The sequence below is a fragment of the Bipolaris oryzae genome (genome assembly GCF_000523455.1).
Source record: "Bipolaris oryzae ATCC 44560 unplaced genomic scaffold scaffold_118, whole genome shotgun sequence".
NCBI classification, from domain to species: Eukaryota; Fungi; Ascomycota; class Dothideomycetes; order Pleosporales; family Pleosporaceae; genus Bipolaris; species Bipolaris oryzae.
The window spans coordinates 1-26,561 of NW_006911394.1; the positions used below are offsets into that span (position 1 = coordinate 1).

At 50.6% G+C, this 26,561-nt stretch overlaps 16 protein-coding genes across 16 annotated transcripts; 8 read left to right on the forward strand and 8 right to left on the reverse strand.

Moving 5' to 3' along the window:
• Positions 1-570: 570 nt before the first annotated feature.
• Positions 571-1,705, reverse strand: COCMIDRAFT_38804 (uncharacterized protein; the record flags this gene model as incomplete). The annotated part of the gene is made up of 2 exons (XM_007692071.1): positions 571-1,313; positions 1,363-1,705. 2 exons carry the CDS (start codon positions 1,703-1,705, stop codon positions 571-573), a joined length of 1,086 nt encoding a protein of 361 aa, XP_007690261.1.
• Positions 1,706-1,917: 212 nt separating this feature from the next.
• COCMIDRAFT_101405 (uncharacterized protein) lies at positions 1,918-2,862 on the forward strand (the record flags this gene model as incomplete). The annotated part of the gene is made up of 1 exon (XM_007692082.1): positions 1,918-2,862. The coding sequence occupies one exon, from the start codon at positions 1,918-1,920 to the stop codon at positions 2,860-2,862; it is 945 nt and encodes a 314-aa protein (XP_007690272.1).
• A 336-nt stretch (positions 2,863-3,198) lies between these two features.
• COCMIDRAFT_101410 (uncharacterized protein) lies at positions 3,199-3,613 on the reverse strand (the record flags this gene model as incomplete). The annotated part of the gene is made up of 3 exons (XM_007692083.1): positions 3,199-3,359; positions 3,420-3,509; positions 3,565-3,613. 3 exons carry the CDS (start codon positions 3,611-3,613, stop codon positions 3,199-3,201), a joined length of 300 nt encoding a protein of 99 aa, XP_007690273.1.
• A 284-nt stretch (positions 3,614-3,897) lies between these two features.
• On the forward strand, positions 3,898-4,176 carry COCMIDRAFT_101404 (uncharacterized protein; the record flags this gene model as incomplete). Its single annotated transcript, XM_007692084.1, has 1 exon — positions 3,898-4,176. A coding segment is annotated over one exon (279 nt), but the record flags the coding sequence as incomplete, so codon positions are not given.
• Positions 4,177-5,643: 1,467 nt separating this feature from the next.
• Positions 5,644-6,751, forward strand: COCMIDRAFT_38807 (glycoside hydrolase family 76 protein; the record flags this gene model as incomplete). The annotated part of the gene is made up of 2 exons (XM_007692072.1): positions 5,644-5,774; positions 5,824-6,751. 2 exons carry the CDS (start codon positions 5,644-5,646, stop codon positions 6,749-6,751), a joined length of 1,059 nt encoding a protein of 352 aa, XP_007690262.1.
• A 1,422-nt stretch (positions 6,752-8,173) lies between these two features.
• On the forward strand, positions 8,174-9,792 carry COCMIDRAFT_7310 (uncharacterized protein; the record flags this gene model as incomplete). The annotated part of the gene is made up of 2 exons (XM_007692052.1): positions 8,174-8,807; positions 8,861-9,792. The coding sequence occupies 2 exons, from the start codon at positions 8,174-8,176 to the stop codon at positions 9,790-9,792; spliced, it is 1,566 nt and encodes a 521-aa protein (XP_007690242.1).
• A 1,173-nt stretch (positions 9,793-10,965) lies between these two features.
• Positions 10,966-12,602, forward strand: COCMIDRAFT_101491 (uncharacterized protein; the record flags this gene model as incomplete). Its single annotated transcript, XM_007692085.1, has 8 exons — positions 10,966-11,097; positions 11,153-11,246; positions 11,300-11,390; positions 11,465-11,548; positions 11,629-11,850; positions 11,908-12,218; positions 12,298-12,458; positions 12,513-12,602. The coding sequence occupies 8 exons, from the start codon at positions 10,966-10,968 to the stop codon at positions 12,600-12,602; spliced, it is 1,185 nt and encodes a 394-aa protein (XP_007690275.1).
• Positions 12,603-12,820: 218 nt separating this feature from the next.
• COCMIDRAFT_38810 (uncharacterized protein) lies at positions 12,821-13,825 on the reverse strand (the record flags this gene model as incomplete). Its single annotated transcript, XM_007692073.1, has 1 exon — positions 12,821-13,825. The coding sequence occupies one exon, from the start codon at positions 13,823-13,825 to the stop codon at positions 12,821-12,823; it is 1,005 nt and encodes a 334-aa protein (XP_007690263.1).
• Positions 13,826-14,155: 330 nt separating this feature from the next.
• On the forward strand, positions 14,156-14,596 carry COCMIDRAFT_7313 (uncharacterized protein; the record flags this gene model as incomplete). Its single annotated transcript, XM_007692053.1, has 3 exons — positions 14,156-14,221; positions 14,273-14,383; positions 14,441-14,596. The coding sequence occupies 3 exons, from the start codon at positions 14,156-14,158 to the stop codon at positions 14,594-14,596; spliced, it is 333 nt and encodes a 110-aa protein (XP_007690243.1).
• A 145-nt stretch (positions 14,597-14,741) lies between these two features.
• COCMIDRAFT_101481 (uncharacterized protein) lies at positions 14,742-15,534 on the reverse strand (the record flags this gene model as incomplete). The annotated part of the gene is made up of 2 exons (XM_007692086.1): positions 14,742-14,782; positions 14,832-15,534. The coding sequence occupies 2 exons, from the start codon at positions 15,532-15,534 to the stop codon at positions 14,742-14,744; spliced, it is 744 nt and encodes a 247-aa protein (XP_007690276.1).
• An 806-nt stretch (positions 15,535-16,340) lies between these two features.
• COCMIDRAFT_101445 (uncharacterized protein) lies at positions 16,341-16,805 on the reverse strand (the record flags this gene model as incomplete). Its single annotated transcript, XM_007692087.1, has 1 exon — positions 16,341-16,805. One exon carries the CDS (start codon positions 16,803-16,805, stop codon positions 16,341-16,343), a length of 465 nt encoding a protein of 154 aa, XP_007690277.1.
• Positions 16,806-18,248: 1,443 nt separating this feature from the next.
• On the reverse strand, positions 18,249-19,429 carry COCMIDRAFT_38814 (uncharacterized protein; the record flags this gene model as incomplete). The annotated part of the gene is made up of 6 exons (XM_007692074.1): positions 18,249-18,481; positions 18,577-18,700; positions 18,743-18,894; positions 18,988-19,032; positions 19,138-19,238; positions 19,401-19,429. The coding sequence occupies 6 exons, from the start codon at positions 19,427-19,429 to the stop codon at positions 18,249-18,251; spliced, it is 684 nt and encodes a 227-aa protein (XP_007690264.1).
• Positions 19,430-20,624: 1,195 nt separating this feature from the next.
• COCMIDRAFT_101449 (uncharacterized protein) lies at positions 20,625-20,882 on the forward strand (the record flags this gene model as incomplete). The annotated part of the gene is made up of 1 exon (XM_007692088.1): positions 20,625-20,882. A coding segment is annotated over one exon (258 nt), but the record flags the coding sequence as incomplete, so codon positions are not given.
• A 33-nt stretch (positions 20,883-20,915) lies between these two features.
• COCMIDRAFT_28285 (uncharacterized protein) lies at positions 20,916-21,625 on the forward strand (the record flags this gene model as incomplete). Its single annotated transcript, XM_007692063.1, has 3 exons — positions 20,916-20,920; positions 20,974-21,042; positions 21,091-21,625. 3 exons carry the CDS (start codon positions 20,916-20,918, stop codon positions 21,623-21,625), a joined length of 609 nt encoding a protein of 202 aa, XP_007690253.1.
• Positions 21,626-22,550: 925 nt separating this feature from the next.
• Positions 22,551-24,336, reverse strand: COCMIDRAFT_38815 (uncharacterized protein; the record flags this gene model as incomplete). The annotated part of the gene is made up of 4 exons (XM_007692075.1): positions 22,551-22,608; positions 22,662-23,446; positions 23,499-23,923; positions 23,976-24,336. The coding sequence occupies 4 exons, from the start codon at positions 24,334-24,336 to the stop codon at positions 22,551-22,553; spliced, it is 1,629 nt and encodes a 542-aa protein (XP_007690265.1).
• A 953-nt stretch (positions 24,337-25,289) lies between these two features.
• COCMIDRAFT_7318 (uncharacterized protein) lies at positions 25,290-25,913 on the reverse strand (the record flags this gene model as incomplete). Its single annotated transcript, XM_007692054.1, has 2 exons — positions 25,290-25,604; positions 25,659-25,913. 2 exons carry the CDS (start codon positions 25,911-25,913, stop codon positions 25,290-25,292), a joined length of 570 nt encoding a protein of 189 aa, XP_007690244.1.
• Positions 25,914-26,561: the final 648 nt, after the last annotated feature.

The window sequence follows — 26,561 nt, forward strand, 5'->3', positions numbered from 1 at the left end:
GGGGGGGGGAAGGGGTTAGATGACGTACCAAATAGGAGGGTAAGGATATCGAGATCTGGGATCGGATATGTTTTCGAAGCACGATAGATGACGCCATGCTGTGTTTTCTCGACGATTGTCGTCATTTTGCTCAATCACGTATTACGAAAGAGGAGGCAGGTACTGGTCTGAACGTGAGACCCTGGAAGAGAAGAAAATGTGTTCATCACGGTGCAAAACTATAATGGTATTTCGGGAGTTGTATTTGCTTTTTGGGGCTGAGATTAGGTTCGTGGTGCCAGCATCGCTCTCCACTTGCCAACTTTACTCCCACATGCTTCACATCGATTCACTCTAGCCCTAGCGGCTTGATGGCTTTGGGGTAAGCCTTTGGTGTTAATACTGCCGAGAAAGCGGGGTAGTAGATTTGGATACGGCTACTACAGCTATGTAGAGTCCGCTAAACCGAGGCTGTCCGGCATATGCTTGTGATGGCTCGATTAGACTGTTCGGGCAAGTATGGTGATCCTTGCGCATTCCGAGGCGCAATACTTGCTCGCATTTGCTCGGTATAATGCTTTAGCGATGGATTCAACCTCTACGCTTACTGTTTGGCTCATTACCTGTATCGTCGGCATCTGCATCTCCTGTGTTAAGAGCGGATTTGTTGGGCTTCCGCCTCTTCCGCTTCTTCTTGCCTTGCTGACTATCATTGCCAGCGCTCTCCTGGGTAGTCTTTACCGCTAGGGGGAGTACTGCTGGCCGCGCAATAGGCGGAAGCTCACTATCAACGATTTTCGTCCTGCGCATGCCCCTAGGGTTCTGCTTCTCAAGTAACGCGATATATTCGGCTGTGCGTTTTGTATGCTCGACCTTGGTCATGATCTTCCAATTCTCGGGCTTGTCTGCTTCTCTCCACTTTTGCCATACATCTTCATGCATTACACTGCCACTGAGAACTACGAAAGCGCAGCTGTTCCATAGTGTATGTACGGCTTGTACAGGCAGCCACTTTGGCCGTAGTTGCCCATGCTCTGTGAGCCACTGAGCTACTTTAGCAGGTGTTTGACATAAATTGCGTACGTGCGGTTCAACATAGATGGTGCGCTGATCCCAGAATGCCAAACCATCGTCGTCGACTACTTCGAATGAATTATGGGGCAGATATTTGGGTGGATACGACGAGGGCTTGCGACGGATATGATAACCATTGTTTGATACTTCAAGTATTTTAGAAGGGTGATCTCGGAGCGCTTGTTGGAGGAGGACTTGAGAGGCTTCGGGTTTCAACGAGGAGATGTTGGGATGCTCGAGAATGGCTGTGAGATGGATGTCTGGGTATTGGGTTAGCTATACACAGACCTATATCTCAATGACGCCTACACTTCTCTTCACCATCTACTGTCCGATATCGATCCCGAAGCCACTGTGCTCGCTCCTCTTCTTGGTGCGCATAGTCGGTAAAGATGAGTTCTATACCAGCAGCAAGTTGAGCAATGTACTCAGGGGTGACTGGTTTGACAGTAAACCTAGGACCAGATTTGGCAGCTTTCTGATCAACTTGCTCTTCTGGTTGAGGAGTGAGCGAGGTTGTCCTTGTATTTTGCATGGCCTTGACCAGGGCTTCATCGCGGTCGGTCTCAGCATTGCTCACGGACGGATTGGAAGTGTTTGGTCGCGGCTTCTCACGAACGCCCTTGAGCCTGAGCGCTCGCGGGACAAACATGTTATTGAAACGCCGGTACGGTCGCGAAGAGGCAAATAAACATAATTGCGACAAAAGTCGGTCGCGGTACTTTGGCTGGCGACCCAAGACGCGCCGCGGCTCAAGAGCACGGACCTTACGTCAGTCCCCGTATTCTCCATTTCCCTGGGTAACATCAACACGCACTGCATCTTTTCTCAATCCCCACCAAATCCCGCGCTCAATCCGTCGCAATGGCAAAAGAAAAGAATTACAACCCCGTTCAGGAAGCCAAAAAGGCAGAGAAGCAGAAACAGCTGCGCAAGCAAAAAGCCAACCTCCAGGCGCAGCGCAACGAGAAACTCGCGCGGCGGAATCCACATCGCATACAGCGAGACATCGACGGTCTCAAGGAACTCGAGCAAAATGGATCGATACGGCCACATGAGAAGCAGCGATTACAGGAACTAGAAAAGGACCTTGCGGCAGTGAACAAGGCGCGCGCAGCGCTCGGAGACAAAGCCCCAGTATTCAAGCCAGAGCGACGATTGGACAACGAGGACCGAAGTCGAGGAGGGGACCGAGAAAGCCGAGGCGGAGGTGTTCTGGGCAAGCGAACGCGAAACGGGCAGCGAAAGGACGACGATAGCAGCGACACCGACGACGATGTCAAGCACATTCCCATGCCTCGCGATACGCCGCCGCCAATCCCGCGAAAGTACCAAGCGCGCGCTTCGCAGGCCGATGAAGCGCCGCAAGAGCCCAAGAAACCGACGATTGTGTATGAAGCTGCGCCTCAAGTGCGTGACTTGCGGAAAGAAGCCACAAAGTTCATGCCTGCGGCTGTGGCGCAGAAGTTGAAGTTAGCAAAGGGCGAGGGCCGGTTGCTAGAGCCTGACGAGTTTGATAAGCTAAAGGACGAGGGGTATATGAAGGAGCAGAACAAAGCAGAAGGCGAGGCTAGTGGAAACATTGCGCCCGAGGTGGATGGAGAGCTAGAGGCGTTTATGAAGCTACAGTCTATGAGTGCTGGACAGATAGCCGAAAAGGCGGCAGAAGCAGCGGTGCAAGAGGCAGAGTATACAATGATGGCCACTGAAGCCAAAGGACAAATGCAGGGCATATCAAACGAGGCCCGCACGGCAGAGAACACACTCAGGCACGTGCAGATGGAGGAGGTTGAAGATGAGGACTTGTAGATTGAATCATACCATTCACCATTCTATTGGTCAGCCACATCACCCTTGGCGAGGTGTGTTGTACTCTAGGGTCTGCGAGGACTATGCACAGCCAACATGCACAAGCAAACGATTCATTAGGCCACCGGAAGCAAACACATCACGTCCAAGCAACCATTCAAGCACCACAGCAGAGAAGAGTTATTTAGGATAATGTTTCATTCGATTAGGTGTTAGGGTATAATATGTGTGGCTACTAAGCTACAGTCATGTTGCACCTATCGCAACGTATCATCGATCGTCATTCCCAGGGTCGTATCGTGAAGAGTGTGGACGTGGACGTGGACGAGAAGCAATTTACTTCTTCTGTCCGCCAGAGAGGGTGTCGGAGATGGCCTGGCCAGCGTTGCTCAGAGAGTCCTGAGCTGACTGCACGATGCCGGAGCTCTTGTTGGAGGCGTCGTCGTGGCCGGAGCGGGTAGCGTCACCAAGCTTCTGTCCAGCAGACTTCTGGCCCTCTGTTGTGATGGTTAGTGGACATGTTTGGATGAAGGGTACTTGGGGCGTCAGGTGCATACCAGGCTGAAGGGCACCAGCGATGCGGTCGCCGGCTCCGCTGATGTTCTCGGATGCCTTTTCGGTGGTGGACTTGGTGGAGTCGGGCTGGACTGCAAGGCTGTCAGTATACTTGACTAAAGGCACAGCCAGAGTGAGGCGTCTCACGCTTCTCGCCGGCCTGCTCGCCGAGTCCCTTGCGCATGGAGTCAGACATGGTGCTGTTGGTGTGTGGTTGGGTTGTTGGAAGGTTTGTTTGGAAGCTGTAGTAATTGAGTTGAGTGTGGTGATAGTTGATTCAAAGGGCTGCAAAGACGGTGCTTTATAGATAGATGTTAGGCATCGAGGCTGGCTACGACATGCGTACGTCATTCATAATTGAACGGTAGTAGCAGCAGGCACCGCAGGAGAGAAAAGGGTGGGTGAGATGGATGGAGCCTTCCTGTTTCCCTCGAGCCACAACCGACGGCCAACATACCTGCAAGCTCTACTGGGATGTAGACCAGTTTGCAGGCGCCACACGCCGCCTCGATTGGTAGATCGGCGCGTCTGCTTGGCTTGATTGATGGTATTCTCGCGCCCGTCCATGGCATTCGCGTCATCGGCCACGCGCCTGTGAAGATGCCGGTTCTGGCCACTCAGTCACAAGACGGACATGTGCCCTTCCCCTACTCTATACCCAATCTAATAGGATGCATTCACTGGGAATCTTTGCTCATGGCGGAAAAGGGTCCACAAAGCATTGCATGGTGGGGTAAAACAAAGGCCCCGCTGACGTAGCTGCGGTGTCACGAACGGGTCGCGCATCACGTGACCTTCGTCATCCCATCACATGCAGTCCACTTCGACAGCCAACAGTGTGTCCCTATGCATAGAGTACACCTACCTACACCTATGAACATGCACATGCACATGTACCATCACTATGCTCCTTGAACAAACCGCCTCTGCAATCACCGATCACCCCCCTACACAAAGCCCCATCGGTATTCGACCCACCTTTATCGGCCTCAGGCAATCATTGCTACTCCCGTCGCCGCCGTGCCCCTCTGCGAAATCAAGTTTGACTTGTGTCGCAAAAATTCCACTTTTCATCTCGGTACCCTATTTCATCCGATAGCCTGTATTGCAGCAAATCGGCGGAGTCGTCGCGCCACGCTGGATACCCGTCTCGACCAGCACACGGCTTGGAATGCCTTCAGCCGGCTTGTCAGGCTGCAAATCGCTGTTGTCCATCCCACAACCGTTCCTTACTCATTTCTCCCTGCACATGGCAAAGTAAAAATCGCTCTATTTGCAGCGGCGCATACATGTAACCGCATCCACCATGCTCAAGAGTTGGCTTGGTTGCACTCCAGCTGCCACCCCTTTGATGAGCAACACCAACACCCACCCGTCATGTCGCTCCATTGAACCGACTCGAACATGCTCGTTAGCATCTGGCACGCCATACGGAAACCTCACACTGCACGACTTCTCGTCTTGCAGTGCTTGTCAGTAACAAGTTACCGCCCTGCATGCTCCCGCGCGTCTGAGGCGGACAAAATCTACTTTTACTTCTTTTCCAACCTCACGAGCCACAACGGGGCGCCCCTTATCATGCTAATTAGTCGCGTAGAATTTTGAACTTGTAGCCAATCAGATTTTTGAGCAAAACTTATCCCACGCAACATCCCACTCAGCGGCTATCCCCCGTGTTTCAGATGGGCCCCACATAGCACTTTTCCTAGACAGCTATCGCTTCATCGCCTACCAAAAGGGTCGATGTCGACCAAGCTCCGACATCCCTAATCTTACTTGCCGCTGTACAATGGCCTTCTTCGTACGCCGTCAGGCACATACATTGACTCGCCATGCCATGTTGGCTGTGCCACAACTGCTAACAATAGTTCATGCCGTGCCGAGCACAAGGATATGTCTATGCAGTGACAAAGACGATGGGTGGTCTAGGTGCTTTGCAAGTGGGTATGGCCTAAATACATATACCTCATGTACATGGCTTGCGCTTTCCGTCCAAGGACTCACCTCACACATTCGTTTACTTGGTATACTCGCCAACCAGTCACAGGCTGTTGTTGCTTCTGTTTCTGGCATTGCCCTGTTTAGAAACATCAAACACCGAGGGGCTCATCTTCGTTCGTCGTCAACTACTTATGAATTAGGGCACCCTACACATTCAATTGCCGAATCCACCACATTCATTTATACTACATTCGTTCTTTCTCATTACCACATTCGTTCACTACCATGAGGTACCTTCAAGTACTCTTGTTGCCTGTCGCTTTCTTTAGTTTTACTTGCGCCGACTTCACAGATGATGCTATTGCTTCCATCCAGACATTGCAGAAGACCTGGTACAATTTCAATACCGGTCTCTGGTAAGCAATACCCCACCTCATATCCTTTTCTATTGCTAATGAAACTCAGGGACGACTTTTGGTGGCAGTCGGGCAACATTCTCGAGGCTATAGCTCAGTTTGGCATAGAAGATCCAGATTTCAAAGATGTCGCAGCAAACATTGTCGCAAACACATACGCAAAATCGCCCGATCAACACGGTGCGAAGCAATGGACAAACAAGTTCTATGATGATATGGGCTGGTGGGCCATGGCCTGGATCGCCTCTTACGACCTTACTGGAGACAAGAAGTACCTTAATAGCGCCAAATCTATTTTCCAAGATATGACCAGCGGTTGGAACACGCCCTGTGGTGGTGGAATATGGTGGTCAGAGGACCGCGATTATATTGCTGCCATCGCAAACGAACTCTTCCTCGCCGTGGCTGCACACCTTGCAAACCGCTGCAGCGGCCAAGAGAGACTGGATTACCTCAACTGGGCGGACAGAGAATGGGAGTGGTTCAGCAATTCCGGCCTCATCAACTCGGATGGACTAATCAATGATGGAATCGACCCGGCTACCTGCAAGAACAACGGCGGAACAACCTTCACCTACAACCAGGGCATCATCCTAGCCGGTCTTTCTGAACTTTCGCGCGCAAAGTCCGATCCCAGCCTCGTCGATCGTGCATACGACATCTTCAACGCTGTATCAAAACACCTTACCGACCCCAGCGGTATTCTCACGGAACCCGTTTCCGGAGCTTTGGACCCAGTCGCATCACAGTTCAAAGGCGCTTTCGGACGAGGCTTGTTGACACTGTATCAGTATAAGCCACGAAAAGAAGTCAAGCAATTCTTTATGATCAACGCTAATGCTGCACGAAGCGCGCGAAAGGGAAATGGTGGCGTTATTCCCGGTCGCTGGCAGGGAGATAGCAGCGATGGGAACACTTGCACCTTGGCTAGCGGCATTGACATCCTGGTGGCCGCGGCATATGCTGAGAAGCATTAGTTCTACGTCTCCTTGCGGTCATTTGTAACGTTCTATACCCCGTTTGCGTTCTTTTTTTTCTTATCTGAGTGGGTGTTTGGCGCTATGGCGTCTTGGGTCTTATTCCAGAAAAGGGGTAAGGCAGCCGGGTTCTACATTTGTGTGTATACTGTAATGATGAATGTTTAACGTAGTTCCAGCCTTGACGAATCACAAATCGTCATGGCTCTGGCTGAATCACATTTCTATTACCAATGACTCTCAATCCGATCGTGACATTTTGAACGTGTCTTGGCTTTTCGTATACACATTCTCTCGCGCGCGCAAGTTGACGGTACGTATATGGTCGGTGCTTCGACCAAACAGGAGTATGTCATGGTTTCACCTTGACATTCGACCAAACAAGGGTTTAAACCTTGAGCAATGCGCGTGTTTAAAAAGCTTATTGATGCCAGCAGCTTTTATTAACTCCCCATGGGCAAGGATACCTAGGTCGAGTTGATTTCGTCAGCACATCGTGCACCCTTGATACTGTCCTGTTTCCGTCCTTTGATCCTAGCTGTTTGCTAATTTGAGTGATTACTTACGAAACCATGCTTATACCGCACCTAATTAGGGAAACACAAGTTTGTCAATCGAGTTCGTTAGTTTGAGTGTGTGTGTGGGGGGGAAACGTGACGGCCCGTCACGTGCACGGTACGCTCGCTAAACCTCGAGCTACGCTCTTCCTGCAGGGGTCTTCCTGTACATACTCAAGGCCACACTGGTCGACCTCACGCTCCAGTCAAACCCAGTAACTCTATCATCGCGTGCGTTTCACACCTTGCTCACGCCATAGATAATCGGGAACAAAAACCCGTCGATGTAGACATTGTCAAAAATCGAACAAGACATCGGTACCAACGGCTTTTGCCCGCCCCAGCTCCACACATCACACTTGTCCGAATCCGCATACTGGCCATTTTTTCCCACATCAAAGCTTACCGAAGGGTCTTAGTCAAGAATACGAGAGCATGCAAAGCGATAAGGTTACAGCCGTGCACTATCCGCTTTACCCATGAGCCCGATGTAATCGACGTCAGTCCAGACTAGAGCCTGCATGTACGGGCAGCTTCATTCGTGACAGGCTACATTGCATTACCTCTTTGTAGTAGGTAAAATTCGCGCAACTACACCGGTTTAGTGGCTATCTAGGTTACTTTCAGAGATTTTTTTTGCTCTTCCCATACCGCTCCATCTGGGGCATAATCCACATAGGTAAGGTCAAAGGTATTATGTGCAGCAACGTTGGCCTTTTTTCGCCTCTTCGTGCCTTGCCGTGTGTTTAGGCCAAGATATTGGAATTTTTTCCTCTACATACATAACTTGTTGCCGGTCGCCTTGGGATATCTCTTCTTCTAGACACCACAGTATCTTTTCTTTGATTCAACTCATTCTCCAATTATGGACTCCGGAGTAAACAAGTCCCGGTCATGGATACCGAGCTTTCTCAGAGCGCCGGATCAGAAGGATGGCCAGCCAGATGAGAGGACATCGCTTCTGCCCAACTCGCAGCATGAGGAGTGGTCTACTGGCGAAACTACTGAGCTCGACGATGAAACCGCGACATCTTTTCGACTTGTTCTCCAGGAATTCTGGATACTGCTCAAAGGATCATTACCCGTGGTCGTAGCATACGCATTGCAAAATTCGTTGCAGACAGTCTCTGTTCTTATCGTCGGACGCTTATCACCAGAAGCATTGGCCACAGCTGCATTCTCATACATGTTCGCAATGGCTACTGGTTGGCTTGTTGCTCTTGGTGGAACAACAGCAATCGATACGTTGGCCTCCGCCAGCTTCACGGGAAGTAAGAATCGCCATGATCTTGGAATCATTCTCCAGCGCTCCTTCTTGGTGCTATTGCTATTCTACATACCAATTGCTATAGTGTGGTTCTGCTCTGAACCACTCTTTAAAGCACTCGGCCAGGAAGATTATATAGCGCGCGACTCGGCAAAGTTTCTCTCTGTACTAGCGCCTGGTGGTATTGGGTATATCTATTTTGAGGCTTTGAAGAAGTACATGCAGGCTCAAGGTAGGTCATCGACAGATATAAACCACAACGACGCATCGTACTCACATGGGCAGAAATCATGAGGCCCGGAACATACGTCCTTCTCATAACGTCACCTCTCAGTGCCGGCCTCAACTACTTGTTCGTGTACACTTTCAAGATGGGGTTACTTGGCGCGCCACTTGCGACTGGCATTGCATACTGGGCATCCTTCTTCCTGCTGCTTGCCTATGCACGCTTCATAGACGGATGGCAATGCTGGGGTGGGTGGGACCGAAAATGCCTTCAGAACCTATGGGTCTTCGCACGCCTGGCCTTCCTTGGAGTCATACATGTCGGCACGGAATGGTGGGCGTTCGAGATCGTCGCACTCGTTGCAGGTAAGCTGGGTACCATTCCGCTCGCTGCACAAAGCGTTATCATGACTACGGACCAAGTCATGAACACCATTCCCTTTGGGGTAGGTGTTGCTACCTCGTCACGGGTTGGCAATCTCCTTGGGGCACGTAACGCGAAAGGTGCCGCCAGGGCTGCAAACACTGCCGCAGTTCTGAGCATGGTACTTGGTGCGCTTGTATTGGCCGTGCTCATGGGCGTCAAGGACTTTTACGCTAAGATCTTCAACGATGATCAAGATGTGGTCAAGCTCACCGCCAAGGTAATGCCGTACGTTGCATTGTTCCAGATCGCGGACGGATTGAATGGAAGCTGCGGTGGGGCACTTCGAGGTATGGGCCGGCAGCACATTGGAGCTACCGTGAACATTGTCAGCTACTATTGCGGTGCTTTGCCACTGGGCATCTGGCTTGCGTTCCACGGCTGGGGTCTCGCGGGCTTATGGGTCGGGCAATGCATTGCCCTGTACCTTGTCGGATTTGCTGAGTGGGCGATTGTTGCTTGGAGCAACTGGGATTACCAGGTCAAGAAGGCTTTTGAAAGGATGGATGCGGATGACAGGGCCGAGCTGGGTGTTCCTTCCGAAGGGGCAACGCCAGTGCATAGATAGCTACTTTGCGGGATCAAACCTGCTGGCAACAGCCATGGTGATGGAAGAGTATTAGCAACGCTTCTTAGACATTCGATGTATGGAGCTTGATAGGCAATCCGGAGACGCCAATGCAAGAGTTGACGAAAAATTACCAAAAGCATTAAGCGAGTGACGTTAGTGCGATTGGTATCTGGACCCTTGTCTCCACGATTCAACCTCACTCCTCATTACCTCCGCACTTTCTGCTGCATTAACCCCCACCTTGCACTGCCTCTCGGTAGTTTACAACTATGCGTTGTACATGTAGGCGCAAGTAAGCAATTCAGGGAACACAAGCAACCCCGCTTCACTCATTAGGCGCCCAATTGACCACGGAGATGATGAATACCATGAAATGTAGGACCGTCTCGGGTCTTTCGTTTCTTATCGAGCCAATCCGCGTAACAAGGAGAAAATACGCAAGAGATTTACGTCGAATATGCAGCTCATCAAACAAGTAATGACCTCACCGGAGTTGCTTCGCATGCATAAGTGTGCAGCACCACTGGATTCTGTCCCGCTGCAGATAAGACTGGTGCAAACGGATTTCTACCATAGAGTATAGCCGTTACGGAGTTTTTCAGGGCCAATGTTACTGGCTCGATTTCCGGTATCTTGACCATGGCATCCGTCATCGCACATGGCGGGGGTGGTCTCCACATTGATCAACAACGTTGGATGCGAGATAGCCCCGTAGCCTCAAGTGATGCAGAGATAATGGATAGGGCGCTGTATAGCCATCAGGGTGTTCTCTGAATGCTTTAAAAAGGTGAAAGGAGCCTCACATAGCTTTCCATCAAAACCACTAGCGCCTAGGGCATTGTGGTCTTCAGGTATGGGCAAAGGGTGACTTCAACCGCTTCGTTACATCGACGGATAGCACCGATCCTATGCCACCAAGATATGCTAACCTGTTGAAGGCAGTAAGGTGCTATACTTGCAGACGAAATCGCCGGCATGGACAGGGATATATGAAGCACCTACTCATGTAACGTCAGTTTACCTAACACGGCTTCGTCAGAATGTAACTGATAGTGATGGATACGAGATTCATGGCGGCTATTTACTGCAGTCTCGCTCTCCCGGAAGCCCGATTCCTTCATCAATAATCTTGTGTTTTTCCCTCCCATTGTTAGATAGAACTTTTGCAAGATGAGGTTCACTCCTACGCTCCTGGGCTTTGTAGCTGCAGTAGCAGCGCATGGCGACCACGACCAAGAGCCATTGGCTGGTCCACATGAGAGTCTTTGGTACAACACTCTTCCTGGTGATGGCGGAACACAAGTGAGAAACTCAATTCCTGTGAATGGTGTTGCTGCGGAAATTAATGTTGATATAGGCCGACTCCGTCTTCTCCGGCATTTCCACATTCGGTCGTCTCAAGTACCACCCGTGTCTCTCGAGCAACGTGCAATATGACATTGCATTTATTGGTATGATAGTATTTACGCAAAGAGAGAAACGATTGTCTAATCATAGCATACAGGCGCCCCGTTCGACACTGGCACATCATACCGCCCAGGAGCTCGCTTCGGCCCCAGTGGCATCAGGCAAGGTTCTCGCCGTCTCAATCTCTAGTACGTTCTCCTCTGAGCAACCACAAGCTTACTTTTGTCTTCTCCTACAAAGGCTCACGCAAACTTGGATTTAGTGGCGGCTACAATGTGCCACTCGAGGCGAACCCATTCAACTCCTGGGCTAAGATCATCGACTGCGGCGATATTCCCGTTACATCGTAAGAACGACTCTCTTGTTCATGCCCCCCGTTATAAGGATATTATAGGGGCTACGGAACACTAACTGGTCAATATCTAGATACGACAATGCCTATGCTCTCCAGCAAATCGAGCAAGGCCACAACCTCCTATTGAGCCGGGCACCCTACACCCACGCCAACAAGCCCGGTCCCTCAAAGCACGGCAAAACACTTCCTCGTATGATCACCTTGGGAGGCGACCACACCATCACTCTCCCTCTGCTCCGCTCCGTTCACCGCGAATACGGCCCCATAACCGTCATCCACTTTGACAGCCATCTGTACGTTTTCCCCCCTTCCAATCCCATCCCACAAACCTACTAACAAACTCAACCCAGCGACACCTGGCGCCCCAAAGTCTTCGGTGGCTCCCCCAGCGAACAAGCCAGCATAAACCACGGCACCTACTTCTTCCACGCCGCCCAAGAAGGCCTGCTCGCCAACGACTCCAACATCCACGCCGGCATCCGCACCACACTGTCCGGCCCCTCCGACTATGAAAACGACGGATACTGCGGCTTTGAGATTGTCGAGGCGCGCGAGATTGACAAGATTGGCATTGATGGCATTGTCAAGAAGATTAAGGATAGGGTTGGGTTGGAGAAGCCCGTGTATCTGAGCATTGACATTGATACCTTGGATCCTGCTTGTACGTATTCCTCCTTTTTTCTCTCCTTCTCTTTGGTGGTGTGGGTTAGGGGTTGGAGTAAAAGGCTAACAACAAGTAGTTGCTCCTGCGACTGGTACCCCCGAGACGGGTGGCTGGACTACGCGTGAGCTGCGCACGATTATTCGCGGTTTGGAGGGTATCAACCTCATTGGCGCGGATATTGTCGAGGTTGCGCCGGCGTACGATACTAATGCTGAGTTGACTACTATGGCTGCTGCGGTAAGTGGAGTGTGTGAAATGTATGGGAGCCTATGACTGACTTGCTTGATGTAGGATACCCTGTACGAAGTCATGACTTTGATGGTGAAGAGGGGACCGCTGAGCTACATGGGTGCTCCTGCAAAGGAGACTATTGAGCTGTAGATAATGTGAGTGCTTGAGGCACAATTATAAGGACAGCAGCAAGAGTTGAGTAGGGGTGTGGCATGAGAATTGGCCAAACTGAGGCGTTTTCGCCGGAGCATTTGATGACGATATGTGAACGACGGTGAGAAGCAATGATATCCAGGTAGTAACAATATATGGAAACCCTACCCAGTAAATTCCTATTTCTGTCCATGTCTATTACCAAGTGACCAACCTCATGCACCCCATCTCATGAAGCCAAAAACGGCGTTTATCAACACGCCCATAACGACAGCAACCTGTCTCCGTCTCGTCCACACACCCTCCTCACGAAAACCCCACACCAAGCTGCCGAGTGGAAAGAAGAAGCCTGTTAAATACCCATACAACATATCATCCAACCCACCCTCCTCGACCGCAAACCCCGCGCCCCATCCCGTCTCACCGCCCGTAGCACCAGGCGCCGTCAGCGAAGCCGAAGGATCATTAGCCGACGAATCAAGCCAGCGATCCTCCAGCACCCGGATCTGAGCGGGTGTAGGCATCGTATCAGGCGTATGCGTAAACGAAAGGTTCGTCGTAAAATGCGAGCGCAAACTCGCTACCTCCGCAGGCGTAAAGCCCGAACTCAACAGGCGATCAAAACCCTGAGCTTGAGGCACAGCGCCGTCCGCTCCACCAGCCGTACCCATCGTTGCAGTAGACCCGCGTCTGCGCGCATTGTAGTCTGCCCCGCTGCTTTTGCAGCGGAACTCAGATGACGAAGCGTCATACTGTGATTTCAGACTGATTTCTATATTGTGGGCGAGGGTGGCTTCGCTGGCGAGCTCGGAGGAGGAGAGGGCGTCGCCGAGGGAACAGTGGATGTAGTACTTTTTGGCTTCAGAGGGTATTTCCGTTGTGCCGTATTGTACGGCGGGCGTTTCTCTCAGCGGCTGTTTGCCTTTGCTCTTGCTTCCCTCTCCGGTACTGCTACTGCTGCTGCGGGGTGGGGGTGGAGGCGGAAGCCGTAACGATCGAGATAGCGGATCATTGTCTGCGAGGACTTTGCCCGCATAGATTAGGCGTAATCGCGACGAGGCATGTTCGGGTGGGAGGTGTTGACGGATGATCTGCTTCAGCGAGAGGGTCGCAATGACACGGGGCGTGTGGATGGAGAGGGGCAGGTCGGGGACGGAGGCTGTAAAGCGTATTATCAAGTATATGAGCTGTTCAGGAAGGACAGGCGCGTTGGCTGCCATGATGGTGCGAGGTTGCGCTTGGGTTCGGAGATGAGGTGAGAGAAAAGCGATGGTTCATGTGCATCAAGTCTACAAGAGTTCATGGCGGTCGTGACATCGTTTGCGCTGCTATCGTATGCTTTGCATTTCTGGTGATGAGGCTGCGAGATCTGCGGCGGTTGCGCAGTTGGTGGCTCAAGACGCGGCAGCCCGGAGCTTAGCAACGTTGAGGTCATTTACCTCCGAGGCCCCATCCGCCTGGGAGACTGTGCCCCTCTCAGTTGTGATATCATGCCGCGATTGATGCATCTCGACTCACACTCAGGTACCTTTGAACGCTGACAATTCAAAATGGCGATAATTCATGTTGTTCTCTTTGAGTGGAAACCCACTGCTTCCTCAGACCAGATTTCAGAGGTACTAAACATCAGCATGTACACTGGTTCTTACAAATCTAACGGCCAATAGGCATGCAAACAGATGCTTGCACTCAAGGACAAATGCATCCATCCAACCTCCCAAAAGCCATACATTAAATCATTTTCTGGGGGAAAGAACAATAGCCCTGAAGGCCACTCTGTATGTCCAACCTCAAGGCCAGCCTCAACTTTGAATTTAGTTGCTTACGCTCACAAGGGTAACTTCACACACGGATTTGTTGTAGAATTCGAGAGCGAGGAAGATCGTGACTATTATGTCTACAAGGATCCAGCACATCAAGACTTTGTAAAACTTGCCGGCGAAGTGGCGAACGGTGTGAAGGTTTTTGATTACGAGCCTGGAAAGTTGTAAACAGCGTTGTAAGATTCAGCGGAGCAATTGTAATGGCCTCGTATATATAGCGTAGAAATAACGCGTCGAATTGTAAACTGTATATAACGCCAGATATGCAACGCCCGTAATGCTTCTATAGTATGTCAAACGACTCGTAAGGGTATCATGATACACTAAATGATTCTCCGCATCCGCACTGCTCAGCTGTTGGTTTGTCAGCGCTTGTTCCTGGTGTGGCCAAAACCAGACTTACTGATGTTTGGATTTTTGAAGATGAATCGCTCGTTGAGCTTGTCCTCCAACCAGTCCATCTCACTACCAATGATATTCAATAGTGCCTTGTTGTCGATCAACACCTTGACACCATCTTGCTCAACCTGTTCGTCCAGCGGGCTTGGCTTGTCCACATATTCCAGGTGATATGCCAGGCCCGAACAGCCTTTTGCCTTTGTGCTTATTCGGATGAGCTTGGGCTCTGGTAATTCGAGGAGTTCGCGCAAGTGTGCCACAGCGGAAGGCGAGAGCTTGATTGTCGCCTTTCGAGGTCCAAAGTTGTATCGGCGCGGCCGAAGTGGTTTGCTAGGATTTGCGACCTGCTGAGGCTTTTGTGCTTCGCCTTCGGGTATGCTGACAGTGGTTTGTTCGGCCTGGGAGGCTGCGTTGCGGTTGTGCGGAGGTGTTTGTGGTAATGTTGTGTTCTTTGCCTCGGTAGCTCCACCAGCGATTGAAGTGTCGGGTACGCCAACATTGCGTGGTGGCGGCTCTGGATATAATGACGAAGGTTGGTACACGGTCGCCGTCTGCATCTGGCGCTTGGCTGACTGGCGCCTGGGGAGCGATGAGGCGAAGGACCGGGAGCATTGCGGGCATCTGCGGGGAGCAAACGGGGGTGCGGCAAATCGTAGGAAGGATGTACTTGAGCGCACAAGCGCTCCAGTGGTACGAGGTAGTGACATGATCGTAGGGCCGGCTATAGAAATGCGCTGCGACGTAGGGAGATGGGGTGCGCCTGTCGTGTGAGTTGAAAGGTAAAGGTACTGGCAGTTGAATGTTAACCAAATTCGTTCAAGGCTATGTCATCCACTGCAAATCCCGACACGGGGCACAATTAGAAAGCACGAGTCGTTGATTGGTCGAAACGCCCCTCGATTCCGAGGTCTCGGAAATGCGCGCCCGTCGTACTTTTATACTTGAGCACCAACCACAAAACACTCTCATCTCACACCATTCGCTAGTTGTCATCATGTTTTCACCGAAAGTCTCGAATCATACCGATACTGCAGTCGGGTACGGCCTTTGTAAACGACTCATCTAGACGCTTGCAATCTGAGGCATATATGACACCCAGAGCTGTCAACGCTAACGCACTCTCTTCAATCAACAAAGCAAAATCGACATAGACCTTTGTTCACGTCACACACTCATGAAGAAACTCACAATTTTTCAGTAATTTGTTCATATTTCCATTTTTCTGTTCAAATGTCAAGTCTCTTGAAAGTCTTGCAGTCATATTGTCATCACTCAAACATCACCAAGTTTCAGTAATTCATTCCTTGCAAAATCGATTGGTATTAAATCCTTCGTGTATTACTCAGATCTATTTGATCTGATCCTTCCAACATTAAAAAAACTCCCAAGCTACCGAATCCCACAGTGGTATATTGCTGTCCCAAAAAAGCACTTTTGTTTTCCGTTTCCCTTTCGTCTGCCAATTATTACTTCCGCCTCCAATCCTCTTCAAGAACTCCTATTTGCACACCATCTATTGGTGGATGTGCATTCCATAGGTCTGATTGTAGGCAGCGTTAACGCTCCTGTGGTGCTCGATAGCCCTGGTCTTGATAGCCTTCCACGCCTTCTGGTAGTTCCTGGGTCCAGCCTCCTTGACCTCGCTGACGCTGGAGTTCCTGGGTGCGTCGGCACTGTGCCTTGGGCTGGAGACGGCGGATGCGTTCCTGGAGGCGGAGGGAGAGTTTCCGGGGCTGTAGTAGACAGCGAAGGCCTCGTTCATCTCACGGTGGTGCTTCTTGATAGCCTTCCAGGCCTTGGAGGCGTTGGTAGGGTTCTTGGGCGCGGACGGGCCGGCAACAGAAGAGCTGCGGGAAGCCTCAGGTGAAGCTGTTCGAGAAGCAGGTGATGAGCCGGTGTAGTAGGTGTTGTATGCGGCATTAACGCTCTCGTGGTGAGCCTTTGCGCGGCTGGCAATGGTGTTGAGGAAGTTGGGCATTGTGATTGTTGTTGTTGGTTCGATATATTCGAAGTTGATGTGAGTAGTGGTAGGTAGTAATAGTAGAAGCTTGTGCTTGATGCTCTGGTATGCTTTGCTGAGTTGATGCCCTTCATCCTGCCGTACCCACCCTCCCCTTTATACTCCCCAGACACTCCCCCAGAATCTTCGCCATGACACCCGCCAAGCATCGTGACACCCCCCTGGACACCGACGTTTTCTTTGCAAAGAAATTTCTCAGCATGCCTTGCACGCGCCCTTCCAAACGTTTACAAGAATATGGAGAAGTGCCGCGAGCAAGGCAGCATGCCTATTGGCTGTAGGGGCTGACAAACCCACATAATTCAGTCAGCAAGGTCCTTCGCAGGGCGTGTGGGTGTACGTGACCCACCCATTCATGACAACAAGATGATCCACGCCCTACTGCACTTTTCCGGAGGGCCCGCCGGATCGTTTCCCGCAGGCGGCTAATTATGTCAGAGCGCATGCGCAGGGGGACGCTGCGATCACGAGTTTTTCACCTCATAGCCGTTAGCTGTTAGAAGACTGCCTTTGGAGGCATGGCGGGGGAAAACTCTGTTATTGGCCGTCGCACCACCGTCGCCCTGACCCAACACGTGCGCTTTTCCGTCGTCGAGTTGCCCGTCGGATGTCAAGTTTGCACCGGTATTAAGTAGTCTAGAAGCCGCCCATGGCATTTCGAGTGGATGTTTGTACGTAAAGCTGCGCATTTATTTTTGTTCATGTCCCTTAACTGCTAGACGAATGCCCTTGGAGGTTTGGTGATGCAAATTTTTGACCATGGCTGACTTGTTCCTGTCACCGGTTGAATGACGAATATGTGGTACCATGTAGTTGTGATGTGGCCGTGAAAAACATTTGTTGAGTCCTCTAGAGTACCGTGTTCCAGCATCTTCGTCACGTCTATTATTGTGTTGTCTCATGATTTTGTGCACGGTTGGCTGGCACACGACGATCATGAGACATTTTCGACCACTGCTTCAACTTCGCAAGAGTAATTGCAAATTTTCAAGGGGTTCCTTATTTTTCCTGTCAACACATCGGTCTCTGCACAAGCGATTGCGATGCGACATACCAAGAAATTGTGTTTTCCATATTTTATGCTGTTGATCCAACGCCATTTGACGCACAGTAACTTTCCAGCAAGCAAGTTCCCACGATGCCATGTGCTCCAGTACATCTCTTCATAGGTGCAAAGCAGAAGATTCCATACCCCACAAAACCAGTAGAACCACACTCCCGCCAGCCATCGGATGGAGTACTATGATGCCGTATCGCTCCAGCACTAGTCGCTTTCACAGTGGGATCGGAATACACTTCCCCGGTCGAGTGCGCGGTGGATTCCCTCCCACACTCACCGCCAGACCGCGTCTCGAGCGAACTCGGATCCCTTGTCAATGTGACAGTTGTTGTTACAGGCTCCTACACCGCAACCGCTGACCCACTGGGCTCGAGGCTAAGCGTCGTCCCGTCAATAGTTACTGGATTGCCGCCGGGGGTAAGAGTGGCCTCTTGACCCATTATGATGTGGCCTGCACGATGAACTGTATACGATTGTTCTCTGAAGGTCAAGGCAGCTGGTACCACAGCGGTATAAATGCTGCCGGTTACAGGAACGACGCTGGATGTCTTTCTGTTAATGACAAGCGCGGTTACTGAAGGCGAAAGAGAGAGCGTCATTTCTGAGATTGTGAGTGGCTCTCCATCAGAACAAGCGTTTGCCCTTCAAGCACATATTCTCATTGTAAACCTGGCATTACCGTTGTGGTGCCTGCAGTAAGTATTGGTGGTGGTGGTACTAGCGGAGGTCCGTATGTTGCTTGAGGGTAATTTGGCTGTAGAAATATCACAGTTGTGCCGACAATCACTTCCGTCTAGCTATTTGAAGTTCGGATCTCAATAGGCGTATTACCCACAGTAATAGGCTTTCCGGGAACGACAGTATGTGTGCCTTCTATCACAAAGTTATCGCTATCTAGTTCTTGCTGAACAACGACAATCGCTGAGCCAGCAGAAACCGTAGCGAGTGGAGGTGCTTGGGTGATCAGTGGAGCAGGGTCCAGCCGCTCTGTAGAGCCATGCTGATCCTCAACTGGTATATCTAACTAGCTTGTAGCTGTGATCTCGATCACTGGAGAATATCCTCTCCATTATCTGGTACCACTAAAATTGGGTTCAGCACTCTCATGGTGGCCATTAGGATCGCCTATCTGCAATGCGACTAATGCTACTGGTCGAAGATTTTGGTTTGTCGATTGTATGGGTACACTTCTTATGGTATTGCCCTAGGATGTAATCAAAGTGCTTGTACATCTACGGGCGCTGTGCTGGTGGAGATGATTACCAGATGTGAGATCTGCACTGGTATGGTAGGGATTGAATTCGGTAATACGGATACTAAAGGGACATAAACTTGAGGAGAGGATAGAATGGTATGAGTCGATGATGGATACATCGGGTTTGATAAAGAAATGGTACTGACAGATCTAGAAAAACTTCAACTTAGCAGAAGATAACGTCTACATTTAGCTGGTGATTAACGGCGCTGAATGCGATATCTCAATTGACACCGACACCACCATATCAAGGCTTTCTGCTGCCATCACTGGCCTCTAACCGATTTGTGCTTTAGATTGGGTAAGCCCAACCAACCTTAGTGAACCAACGACTACGAGGCCCTATAGCTACCCGCTTGAGCAACTCTTCCCCACGTTATGCATAAACACACAATGGGATAGAAACAAGTGACTTTAGTCCGCCCGCCAGTATCACAGCGAGTGGAAAAACATAGTTGTTCGAAAAAAGGGCACAAAAATGCATAGCGCAGGTGACAGGAAAGGAGAAGGAAAATATTACACATTTTTACGCTTCTCCCAAAATCACGTAAATACTCAAGGTCTCCAATGTGGTAGCCTATTGTTACAATCAAAGTCACTAATATGAAAATCTGGAAATCTCCGCCTTCTGAGAAAACCGGGAAAGCTGCCGCTGGCTCAGGTAAACCTAGGCAGAGTCGTGCAGAACATCAACTTGAATTGCCATTGATTAGATTCTTCAAGTCGGGGACCCTCTATGTGTCGATAGGAAGCACCCAAACCTGGAGATGGGTTTAAACGGTGTGGAAACAAGGTATGATACGTCAGCTGAGTGTTTACCAAAAATTGGTCTTTCCCAAGCGTCTTAGCGAATTCCGAATCCTGTATGGTAGCTGGCTTCAATTTTTACATGGGAAGACTCAAGTGGAGGGGCTAATGGTTATTGTGCATGTGTTCGCAAGGACTCCGTGACCAGGTATGAGGAGGGTACGCGGAGGGCTTGACATGAAAGCCATGTGCCATGCACAGAGCATTTTTGTTGATTTCCATGCTTTGGTGAGTTCCGCAATATGTATTGTGGTATGAGCTTAGTTGATGAACCGGCAATACCGAGCCCACGAAGTCCAACCCCGATGATGTTGACATGAACAGTTAGAGCAATCTCAGTGAGCACGTGTAGTCACAAGCTACATCGACTACCTGGATGTGCATCCATCATTTGCCCCAATTCCCGGTATACTGGGGTGGAATATTGCTCTGTATTCAGGAATTCGTCGATACAGAAATGCGAAAATGTGGAAACGGTTGCTGGATAGGATAGAGCAGTGAATGGTGGGGGCAAGACGCGCAGAAGCGCACCTGCTCGCTTATTGTTTAGCGTGGCCTTGGCACCAACGCTCAGAACTCGAAAATCACCTTGAATTTCCCGACTTCTTCTGACAAGCGCCAACTAACCCCACGACAACACAGATTGCACCGGAAGACCAAACACAGGTACGCTCAAAGGACGCCTTGTACTCGAGATATGGAAGCCGTTCAGCATTGCGAAATCGACACCGCTCCGCCATTGTGCCCCAGCTGTATGCCTACGCCAACGGAAGATATTGTCGCACGCGAACACACCAATCGCTCCAAGATGAATACTTCTGCTCTGGGCTATACAATGCAAAGGACTTTAGTGACGGAGCGAAGCAGTGCTGCGGTTTCGGAAATCACACAGGAAGAACAAAAGCTAATTTGATTGTGGGCAGCAGTCTTCTGAACAACCGCAATCATGGGGTATCTATCTCTTTCTTCCCTGCCGCTTGACTTTATCCACTGACGATTCCCAGTATCTCACGAGACTCTCGCCACAAGCGTTCCGCGTCCGGTGCGAAGCGCGCATACTACCGCAAGAAGAGGTATGCATAACCCGATCGCTTCTCTAGTCATGTCTAACATGGCTTCAGGGCTTTCGAGAAGGGTCGCCAGCCTGCCAATACCCGTATTGGCACTAAGCGTATCCATCTTGTCCGCACCCGTGGCGGCAACCGCAAGTTCCGTGCTCTCCGTCTCGAGTCCGGCAACTTCTCCTGGGGCTCTGAGGGCATCGCCAAGAAGACCCGTGTTATCGGTGTCGTCTACCACCCCTCCAACAACGAGCTCGTCCGTACCAACACCCTGACCCGCTCCGCTATCGTCCAGATCGATGCCGCTCCCTTCAGGCAATGGTACGAGGCCCACTACGGCTCCTCGCTCGGCCGCAGGAGGCAGGCTAAGGCCGGTGAGAAGGAGGAGGACAAGAAGAAGTCCAACTCGGTTACCAAGAAGCAGGCCGAGCGCCTCAAGACCAGTGGAAAGATTGAGAATGCTGTTGAGAAGCAGTTCGAGGCCGGTCGTCTGTACGCCGCTGTCTCTTCCCGTCCCGGCCAGAGCGGTCGCTGCGACGGTTACGTCCTCGAGGGTGAGGAGCTTGCTTTCTACCAGCGTCTCCTCAGGAAGTAAAGGTGATATTTGGGGCTTCTTCGGTGCATCGGTCAGGTCAAAATGGGTGTTTAGTCATGTATCTGGTCTGCATAGTCGCGGGACACTGAATGCACTCGGCATGATAACGCCACTTCTCTAGATACCACGAGACTATGAATCATGGTTTTCAATGTTCATGTGAAGCGAGTTTTTACTCTGCAGATTCTTCTTCTTTTCTGTTCATGCCAAGGCCTACGCTCCTATTAACCTTCCATCCACATATATGTTCTGTCCAATGTGTAGAATGGTATTGCTGATAGGTCACCTTTGCACTAGACAATGTCGCCTAGTCTGCTCTTTTGTATTTCCTCAAGCCATTCTGTAACTACAACCCACACCGTCGTCATAATCATTCTCAACCTAGATTAAGGATCATTATAGGGTACCATGGAAATAGCAAAATAACTAATGATATGTACAGGAACTATTATTCAACCAACCATCGCAACAGCTATGTACGCAAATATCAAACGAGTTCCAGTCCACAAGTATTTTTTTTCACATGTCAGACGAACCATGATCGCCTACCAGAACCGCTCTTGTGTGATCGACCATGCATCCCCCCCTCTCTCTCCAAGAATCCGGGCTATACCTCGGCTGCACGTGTATTGTTACAGTTTCGACGCTGCGACGGGGGAGCCAGTCTACGAGTGATGCAGAGCAACGTCAGCCTTTGATCAATTCACATGCGATACTATTTTCAAGGGGAAGAAAAAGGTATAACACTGGGCAAGCAAGCAGTACAAAATAACAAAGCGCTTTACAATTTGCGCAAATTCCTCATTTTTGGCTCGAAAAAATTAGCCATGTGTGGTATACAGTTACAGACTAGCAAAAAATAGCAGATGAGGCACTTTTCGTATGCTCATTACACCAAGGAAAATAATGGGTTTTGCAGCGCAATTTACAACTTGGAGGCTCCCTTGGGTGGACCTACGTTTGTGATTTCGTTGTAGAGGAGACTGTGCTCTTATTAGTGCACAATTCTTAGAATTTGGGGAGATATGGGACTTACGATGTCAAGAACTCGGCGTAGTCTTCTCCAGTGACCTGACTCTCAAAGTACTTGGCAGCAAGGTGATACTTGTTTCCCTTTGGTGCCTTGTCGCTAAGTGCCTTTGCTTGCTCCTGCAGCAGCTTGATAGCGTAGTCCTTTGTGACCTTCTTGCCCTCTGCAGTTTGGACGTTGTGCTTGGTCCATTGCCAAAGCTGACTCCTTGAGACTTCGGCGGTAGCAGCGTCCTCCATGAGGTAGTTGATTGGTACACAACCAACGCCGCGGATCCAGGCCTCCATGTAGGCAAGACCAATATCGAGGTTCTTGCGGATTCCGGCCTCGGTGACCTTGCCAGGTACATTCATGTTTAGCAGGTCGTTGGCAGTGATGTGGACATCCTCGCGGCGGACGTGCATCTGGTTGGGAGTGGGCATGTGCTCATTGAAGATTTCGCTCGCAATGGCTGCGAGCGCTGGATGAGCTACCCATGTGCCGTCGTGACCAGCGCGTACCTCGCGGAGCTTGTCTGCACGGACTTTGGCCATGGCAGCATCATTTGCCTGTTGGTCGTTCTTGATAGGGATCTGAGCTGCCATGCCGCCCATTGCGTGAACGCCACGCCTGTGGCATGTCTTGATGAGAAGCTTGACGTAGGCGTCCATGAAGGGCGATGTCATGGTGACGGAGTCGCGGTCAGGAAGGACAAAGTTGGGGTTCTGGCGGAAACGCTTGATGGTGCTGAAGATGTAGTCCCAACGGCCGCAGTTGAGACCAGAGGAGTGGTCGCGAAGCTCGTAGATGATCTATAATATGGTTAGCATACAGATCTTCTATCTGGACAAGTTTTCGACATGCCTCGTCCATCTCAAAGGCAGCAGTGATGGTCTCAATCAAGACTGTTCCACGGATGGTTCCACGCCTCATACCAATGTAATCCTGGGCCAGGTTGAAGACATCGTTCCAGAGCCTAGCCTCAAGGTGCGACTCCATCTTGGGCAGGTAGAAGTATGGGCCCGTTCCGCGCTTAACAAGCTCATGGGCGTTGTGGAAGAAGTACAGTCCAAAATCGAAAAGACCACCGGAAATAGGCTCGCCGTCAACGGTGAAGTGCTTCTCCTCGAGGTGCCAACCTCGGGCACGAGCAATGAGTGTAGGTAGTGTTCGGTCTGTGCGAAGCTTGTATTCCTTCTCGCCTTGCTTGAAGTCGACCTGCCTGCGAATGGCATCGTACAGGTTCAATTGACCGTTGATCATGTTGTCCCATGTTGGTGCGGATGAATCTGCCAAAGGTTAATGATGAAACTCTCAACCGGTTTAGCAGAGATCGCATACCCTCAAAGTCAGCCATGTAGGTCCAGACATCGGAGTTCAGGGCGTTGACGACCATCTTGCGATCAGTTGGGCCAGTAATCTCGACGCGCCTGTCGACGAGACCAGGCGCTGGTGGTGCGCCCTTCCAAGCATCATTCTCTCGAATGTGCTTGGTCTCTGGGAGGAAGTCGAGAAGGTTGCCCTTGTCGAGCTCAGCCTGTCGAATCACTCGTCGCTGAAGAAGGGCTTTCCTGCGTTCATTGAATGTGCGGTGGAGGAGTGCAAGGAAGACGCAGGCGTCCTTGCTGAGGATATGGCGGTTCTTATCATTGAGGTCGCCGAGGATGTTGACCTCTCTTAGGATGCGTTCGGGATTGGCCATTGTGATTTGCTAGATGCACTTGTATGAAATTTTATGTATGTAGAGCTACAAGGGACGGCAAGGTAAGATGGAAGGGAAATGGGGTTCAAGTATGTAATGTGCGGAGAAGGCCAGGCGGCCGGTAGACATTATTTATGATACAGACGTCACCCATCTTCAATGCCTGGGCCGAGGATCAGCTTGGTCGGCCGACTGATGCAGACTAGTCGGCTTGATGTGAATGGTGAGCTAAAGGCGTTGCTTCGGCGGAGAGGAGCTTCAAGCTTGTGACGATGCCAAGATCCGGAGCTCAAATGCGGGGATAAGGGCTGCACACAGGCATTGATTTGTCCCACCAGCATCACAACCCCTGGAAAAGCACGCATTCTGGAACCATTTCAAGACAATAACTTTGCTGCGATACCGCCATATTGCTTATTTGCAGCTGGTTGCATGGATGGCGCAGGTTGCAGACGGACTGAGGCGGCAATTGACGGAGGATGTGATGCTGAGGCTCGCACAACGAATCCACTCCCGGTCGCTCGCCGGCCGCTCCCGATACCACACCATCACCATGGCTAAGCAATTGCCGTTTCGCCGCGGCACTCAAGCATTGGCTTTCTGGGGCATTGAGGCATTCTTATGATCCGACATGATGTCTGCCCACACCTTGGTCATGCTGATCGCGGAGAGGAGACGTAATTCATCATCATGACTGCATGCATAGCTGGGCAAGATGAAAGATAAGCTAATGACTTTTGCAGGTATGGAACAAGTTATATTTTACTCAATTCGCATCTTCGAAAAGGTCTATATACGTTTCGCTGCCATGTGTTACTCTACTTCTAATACTAAACATTATGGTTCTACGCTCTAGCAAACACAATCATTAGCGACACTCGGAAGCATCCACGACCCGACCTCGGCACAACCATATCAAGCTCACCACGTTGCCGAGCAGCCTTCCCTTCCACTCAGACCTTCGAGGGTGTAATCTTGAAAGGTTTCTTCGACTGTAGAAGCCCCCAATTACACTCACCCGCACTGCAAACACCACCAAGACCTCCTCGGCTATCGAAATGCCCCTTCGCCTCGAAGGTCGCCTTGTACTGAGTATCCAGATGAATCTTCTCCGCGACGCGTGTAAACTTGAGGTCGAAATTGCTAGATGAGAAGCCATTTGTACCTTCGTACACGTGCATAAACCAGTAGCCATTTGAGGTTGCGTCGCAAGGCCATGCGCGGCCGATTGGGGAATCGCCATTGATATACCATTTGGCCTCGCAATTCTAGTATTCCTATTAGCATGTCATCGAACGAAGAGATCAGCATGTAGAACTTACCACCCCCTTGCTTCCAGCAGGCACTATCATCTGGCTGCCATCGCTCGAAGTACCAAGGTTGATCGCATTCGGGTCGGTTATATTCGCCTTGAGAGTGCCCCAAGGATAGCTTCCTGGGCGACCCATGGGCACGGAAACTGCGAGGTCTGTTACCTGCCAATCTTGCAGCGCATCCTGACGAGCTGCAAGAGGAGATGCAGCTGCCGAGGATGCAAATGCGAGGAGAGTAATAGCGGAAGTGGTAGTGAATTGCATCTTGAAAGTATTTAACGGTTTGGTGGTTGATACAGTCGTAGATAGAGAGCTGCTTGGATAGAGGCGCTTGAAAGTGGTTTGCGTTCATCCATTGTGTCGACTTTCCCTCTCTTATATATTGAAAGATACTCTCAGCAAAAGTATTTTTACAATCGGGTATCCCCAAAATTCAGCTCAGAAGGTACCAGCAGTCACTCCTTCGAGGCGTGTTGTTCGGTAGAGGTTGCATCGTCTACTCCGTCTTCAGGCACCCGGCATTCAGGCACCCTGCCCTATATATAGTAACGATCGATATCGTCATTCCTGGATCTTGTTATAATGAAACCGTTGTTCTGAAGCCTTCTTCTAATTTCCAGGCGGTGTTGTAGATGAGTTAGTTGTCTCTACCACGAGTGCGCCATATCCGGAGAGTGCAGCTCCTTTTGTGCCGACAAGAGATCTCTGCGTATCTTTGATATTATGGAAACAGTTTCGCTGGTATTTGCTGCGTCTCCAATCGATATGCGCCACCATCTTACAACACTGGTACTGGGATTAGAGGATATGTAAAAAGTGGCGCTGCGACCCTTGTATTCGAGATATGCATATCATACATCAAAATCATCTGAATTGTCGTAAAGCTTACTTCTTTACAGATTCGGCTCCCAG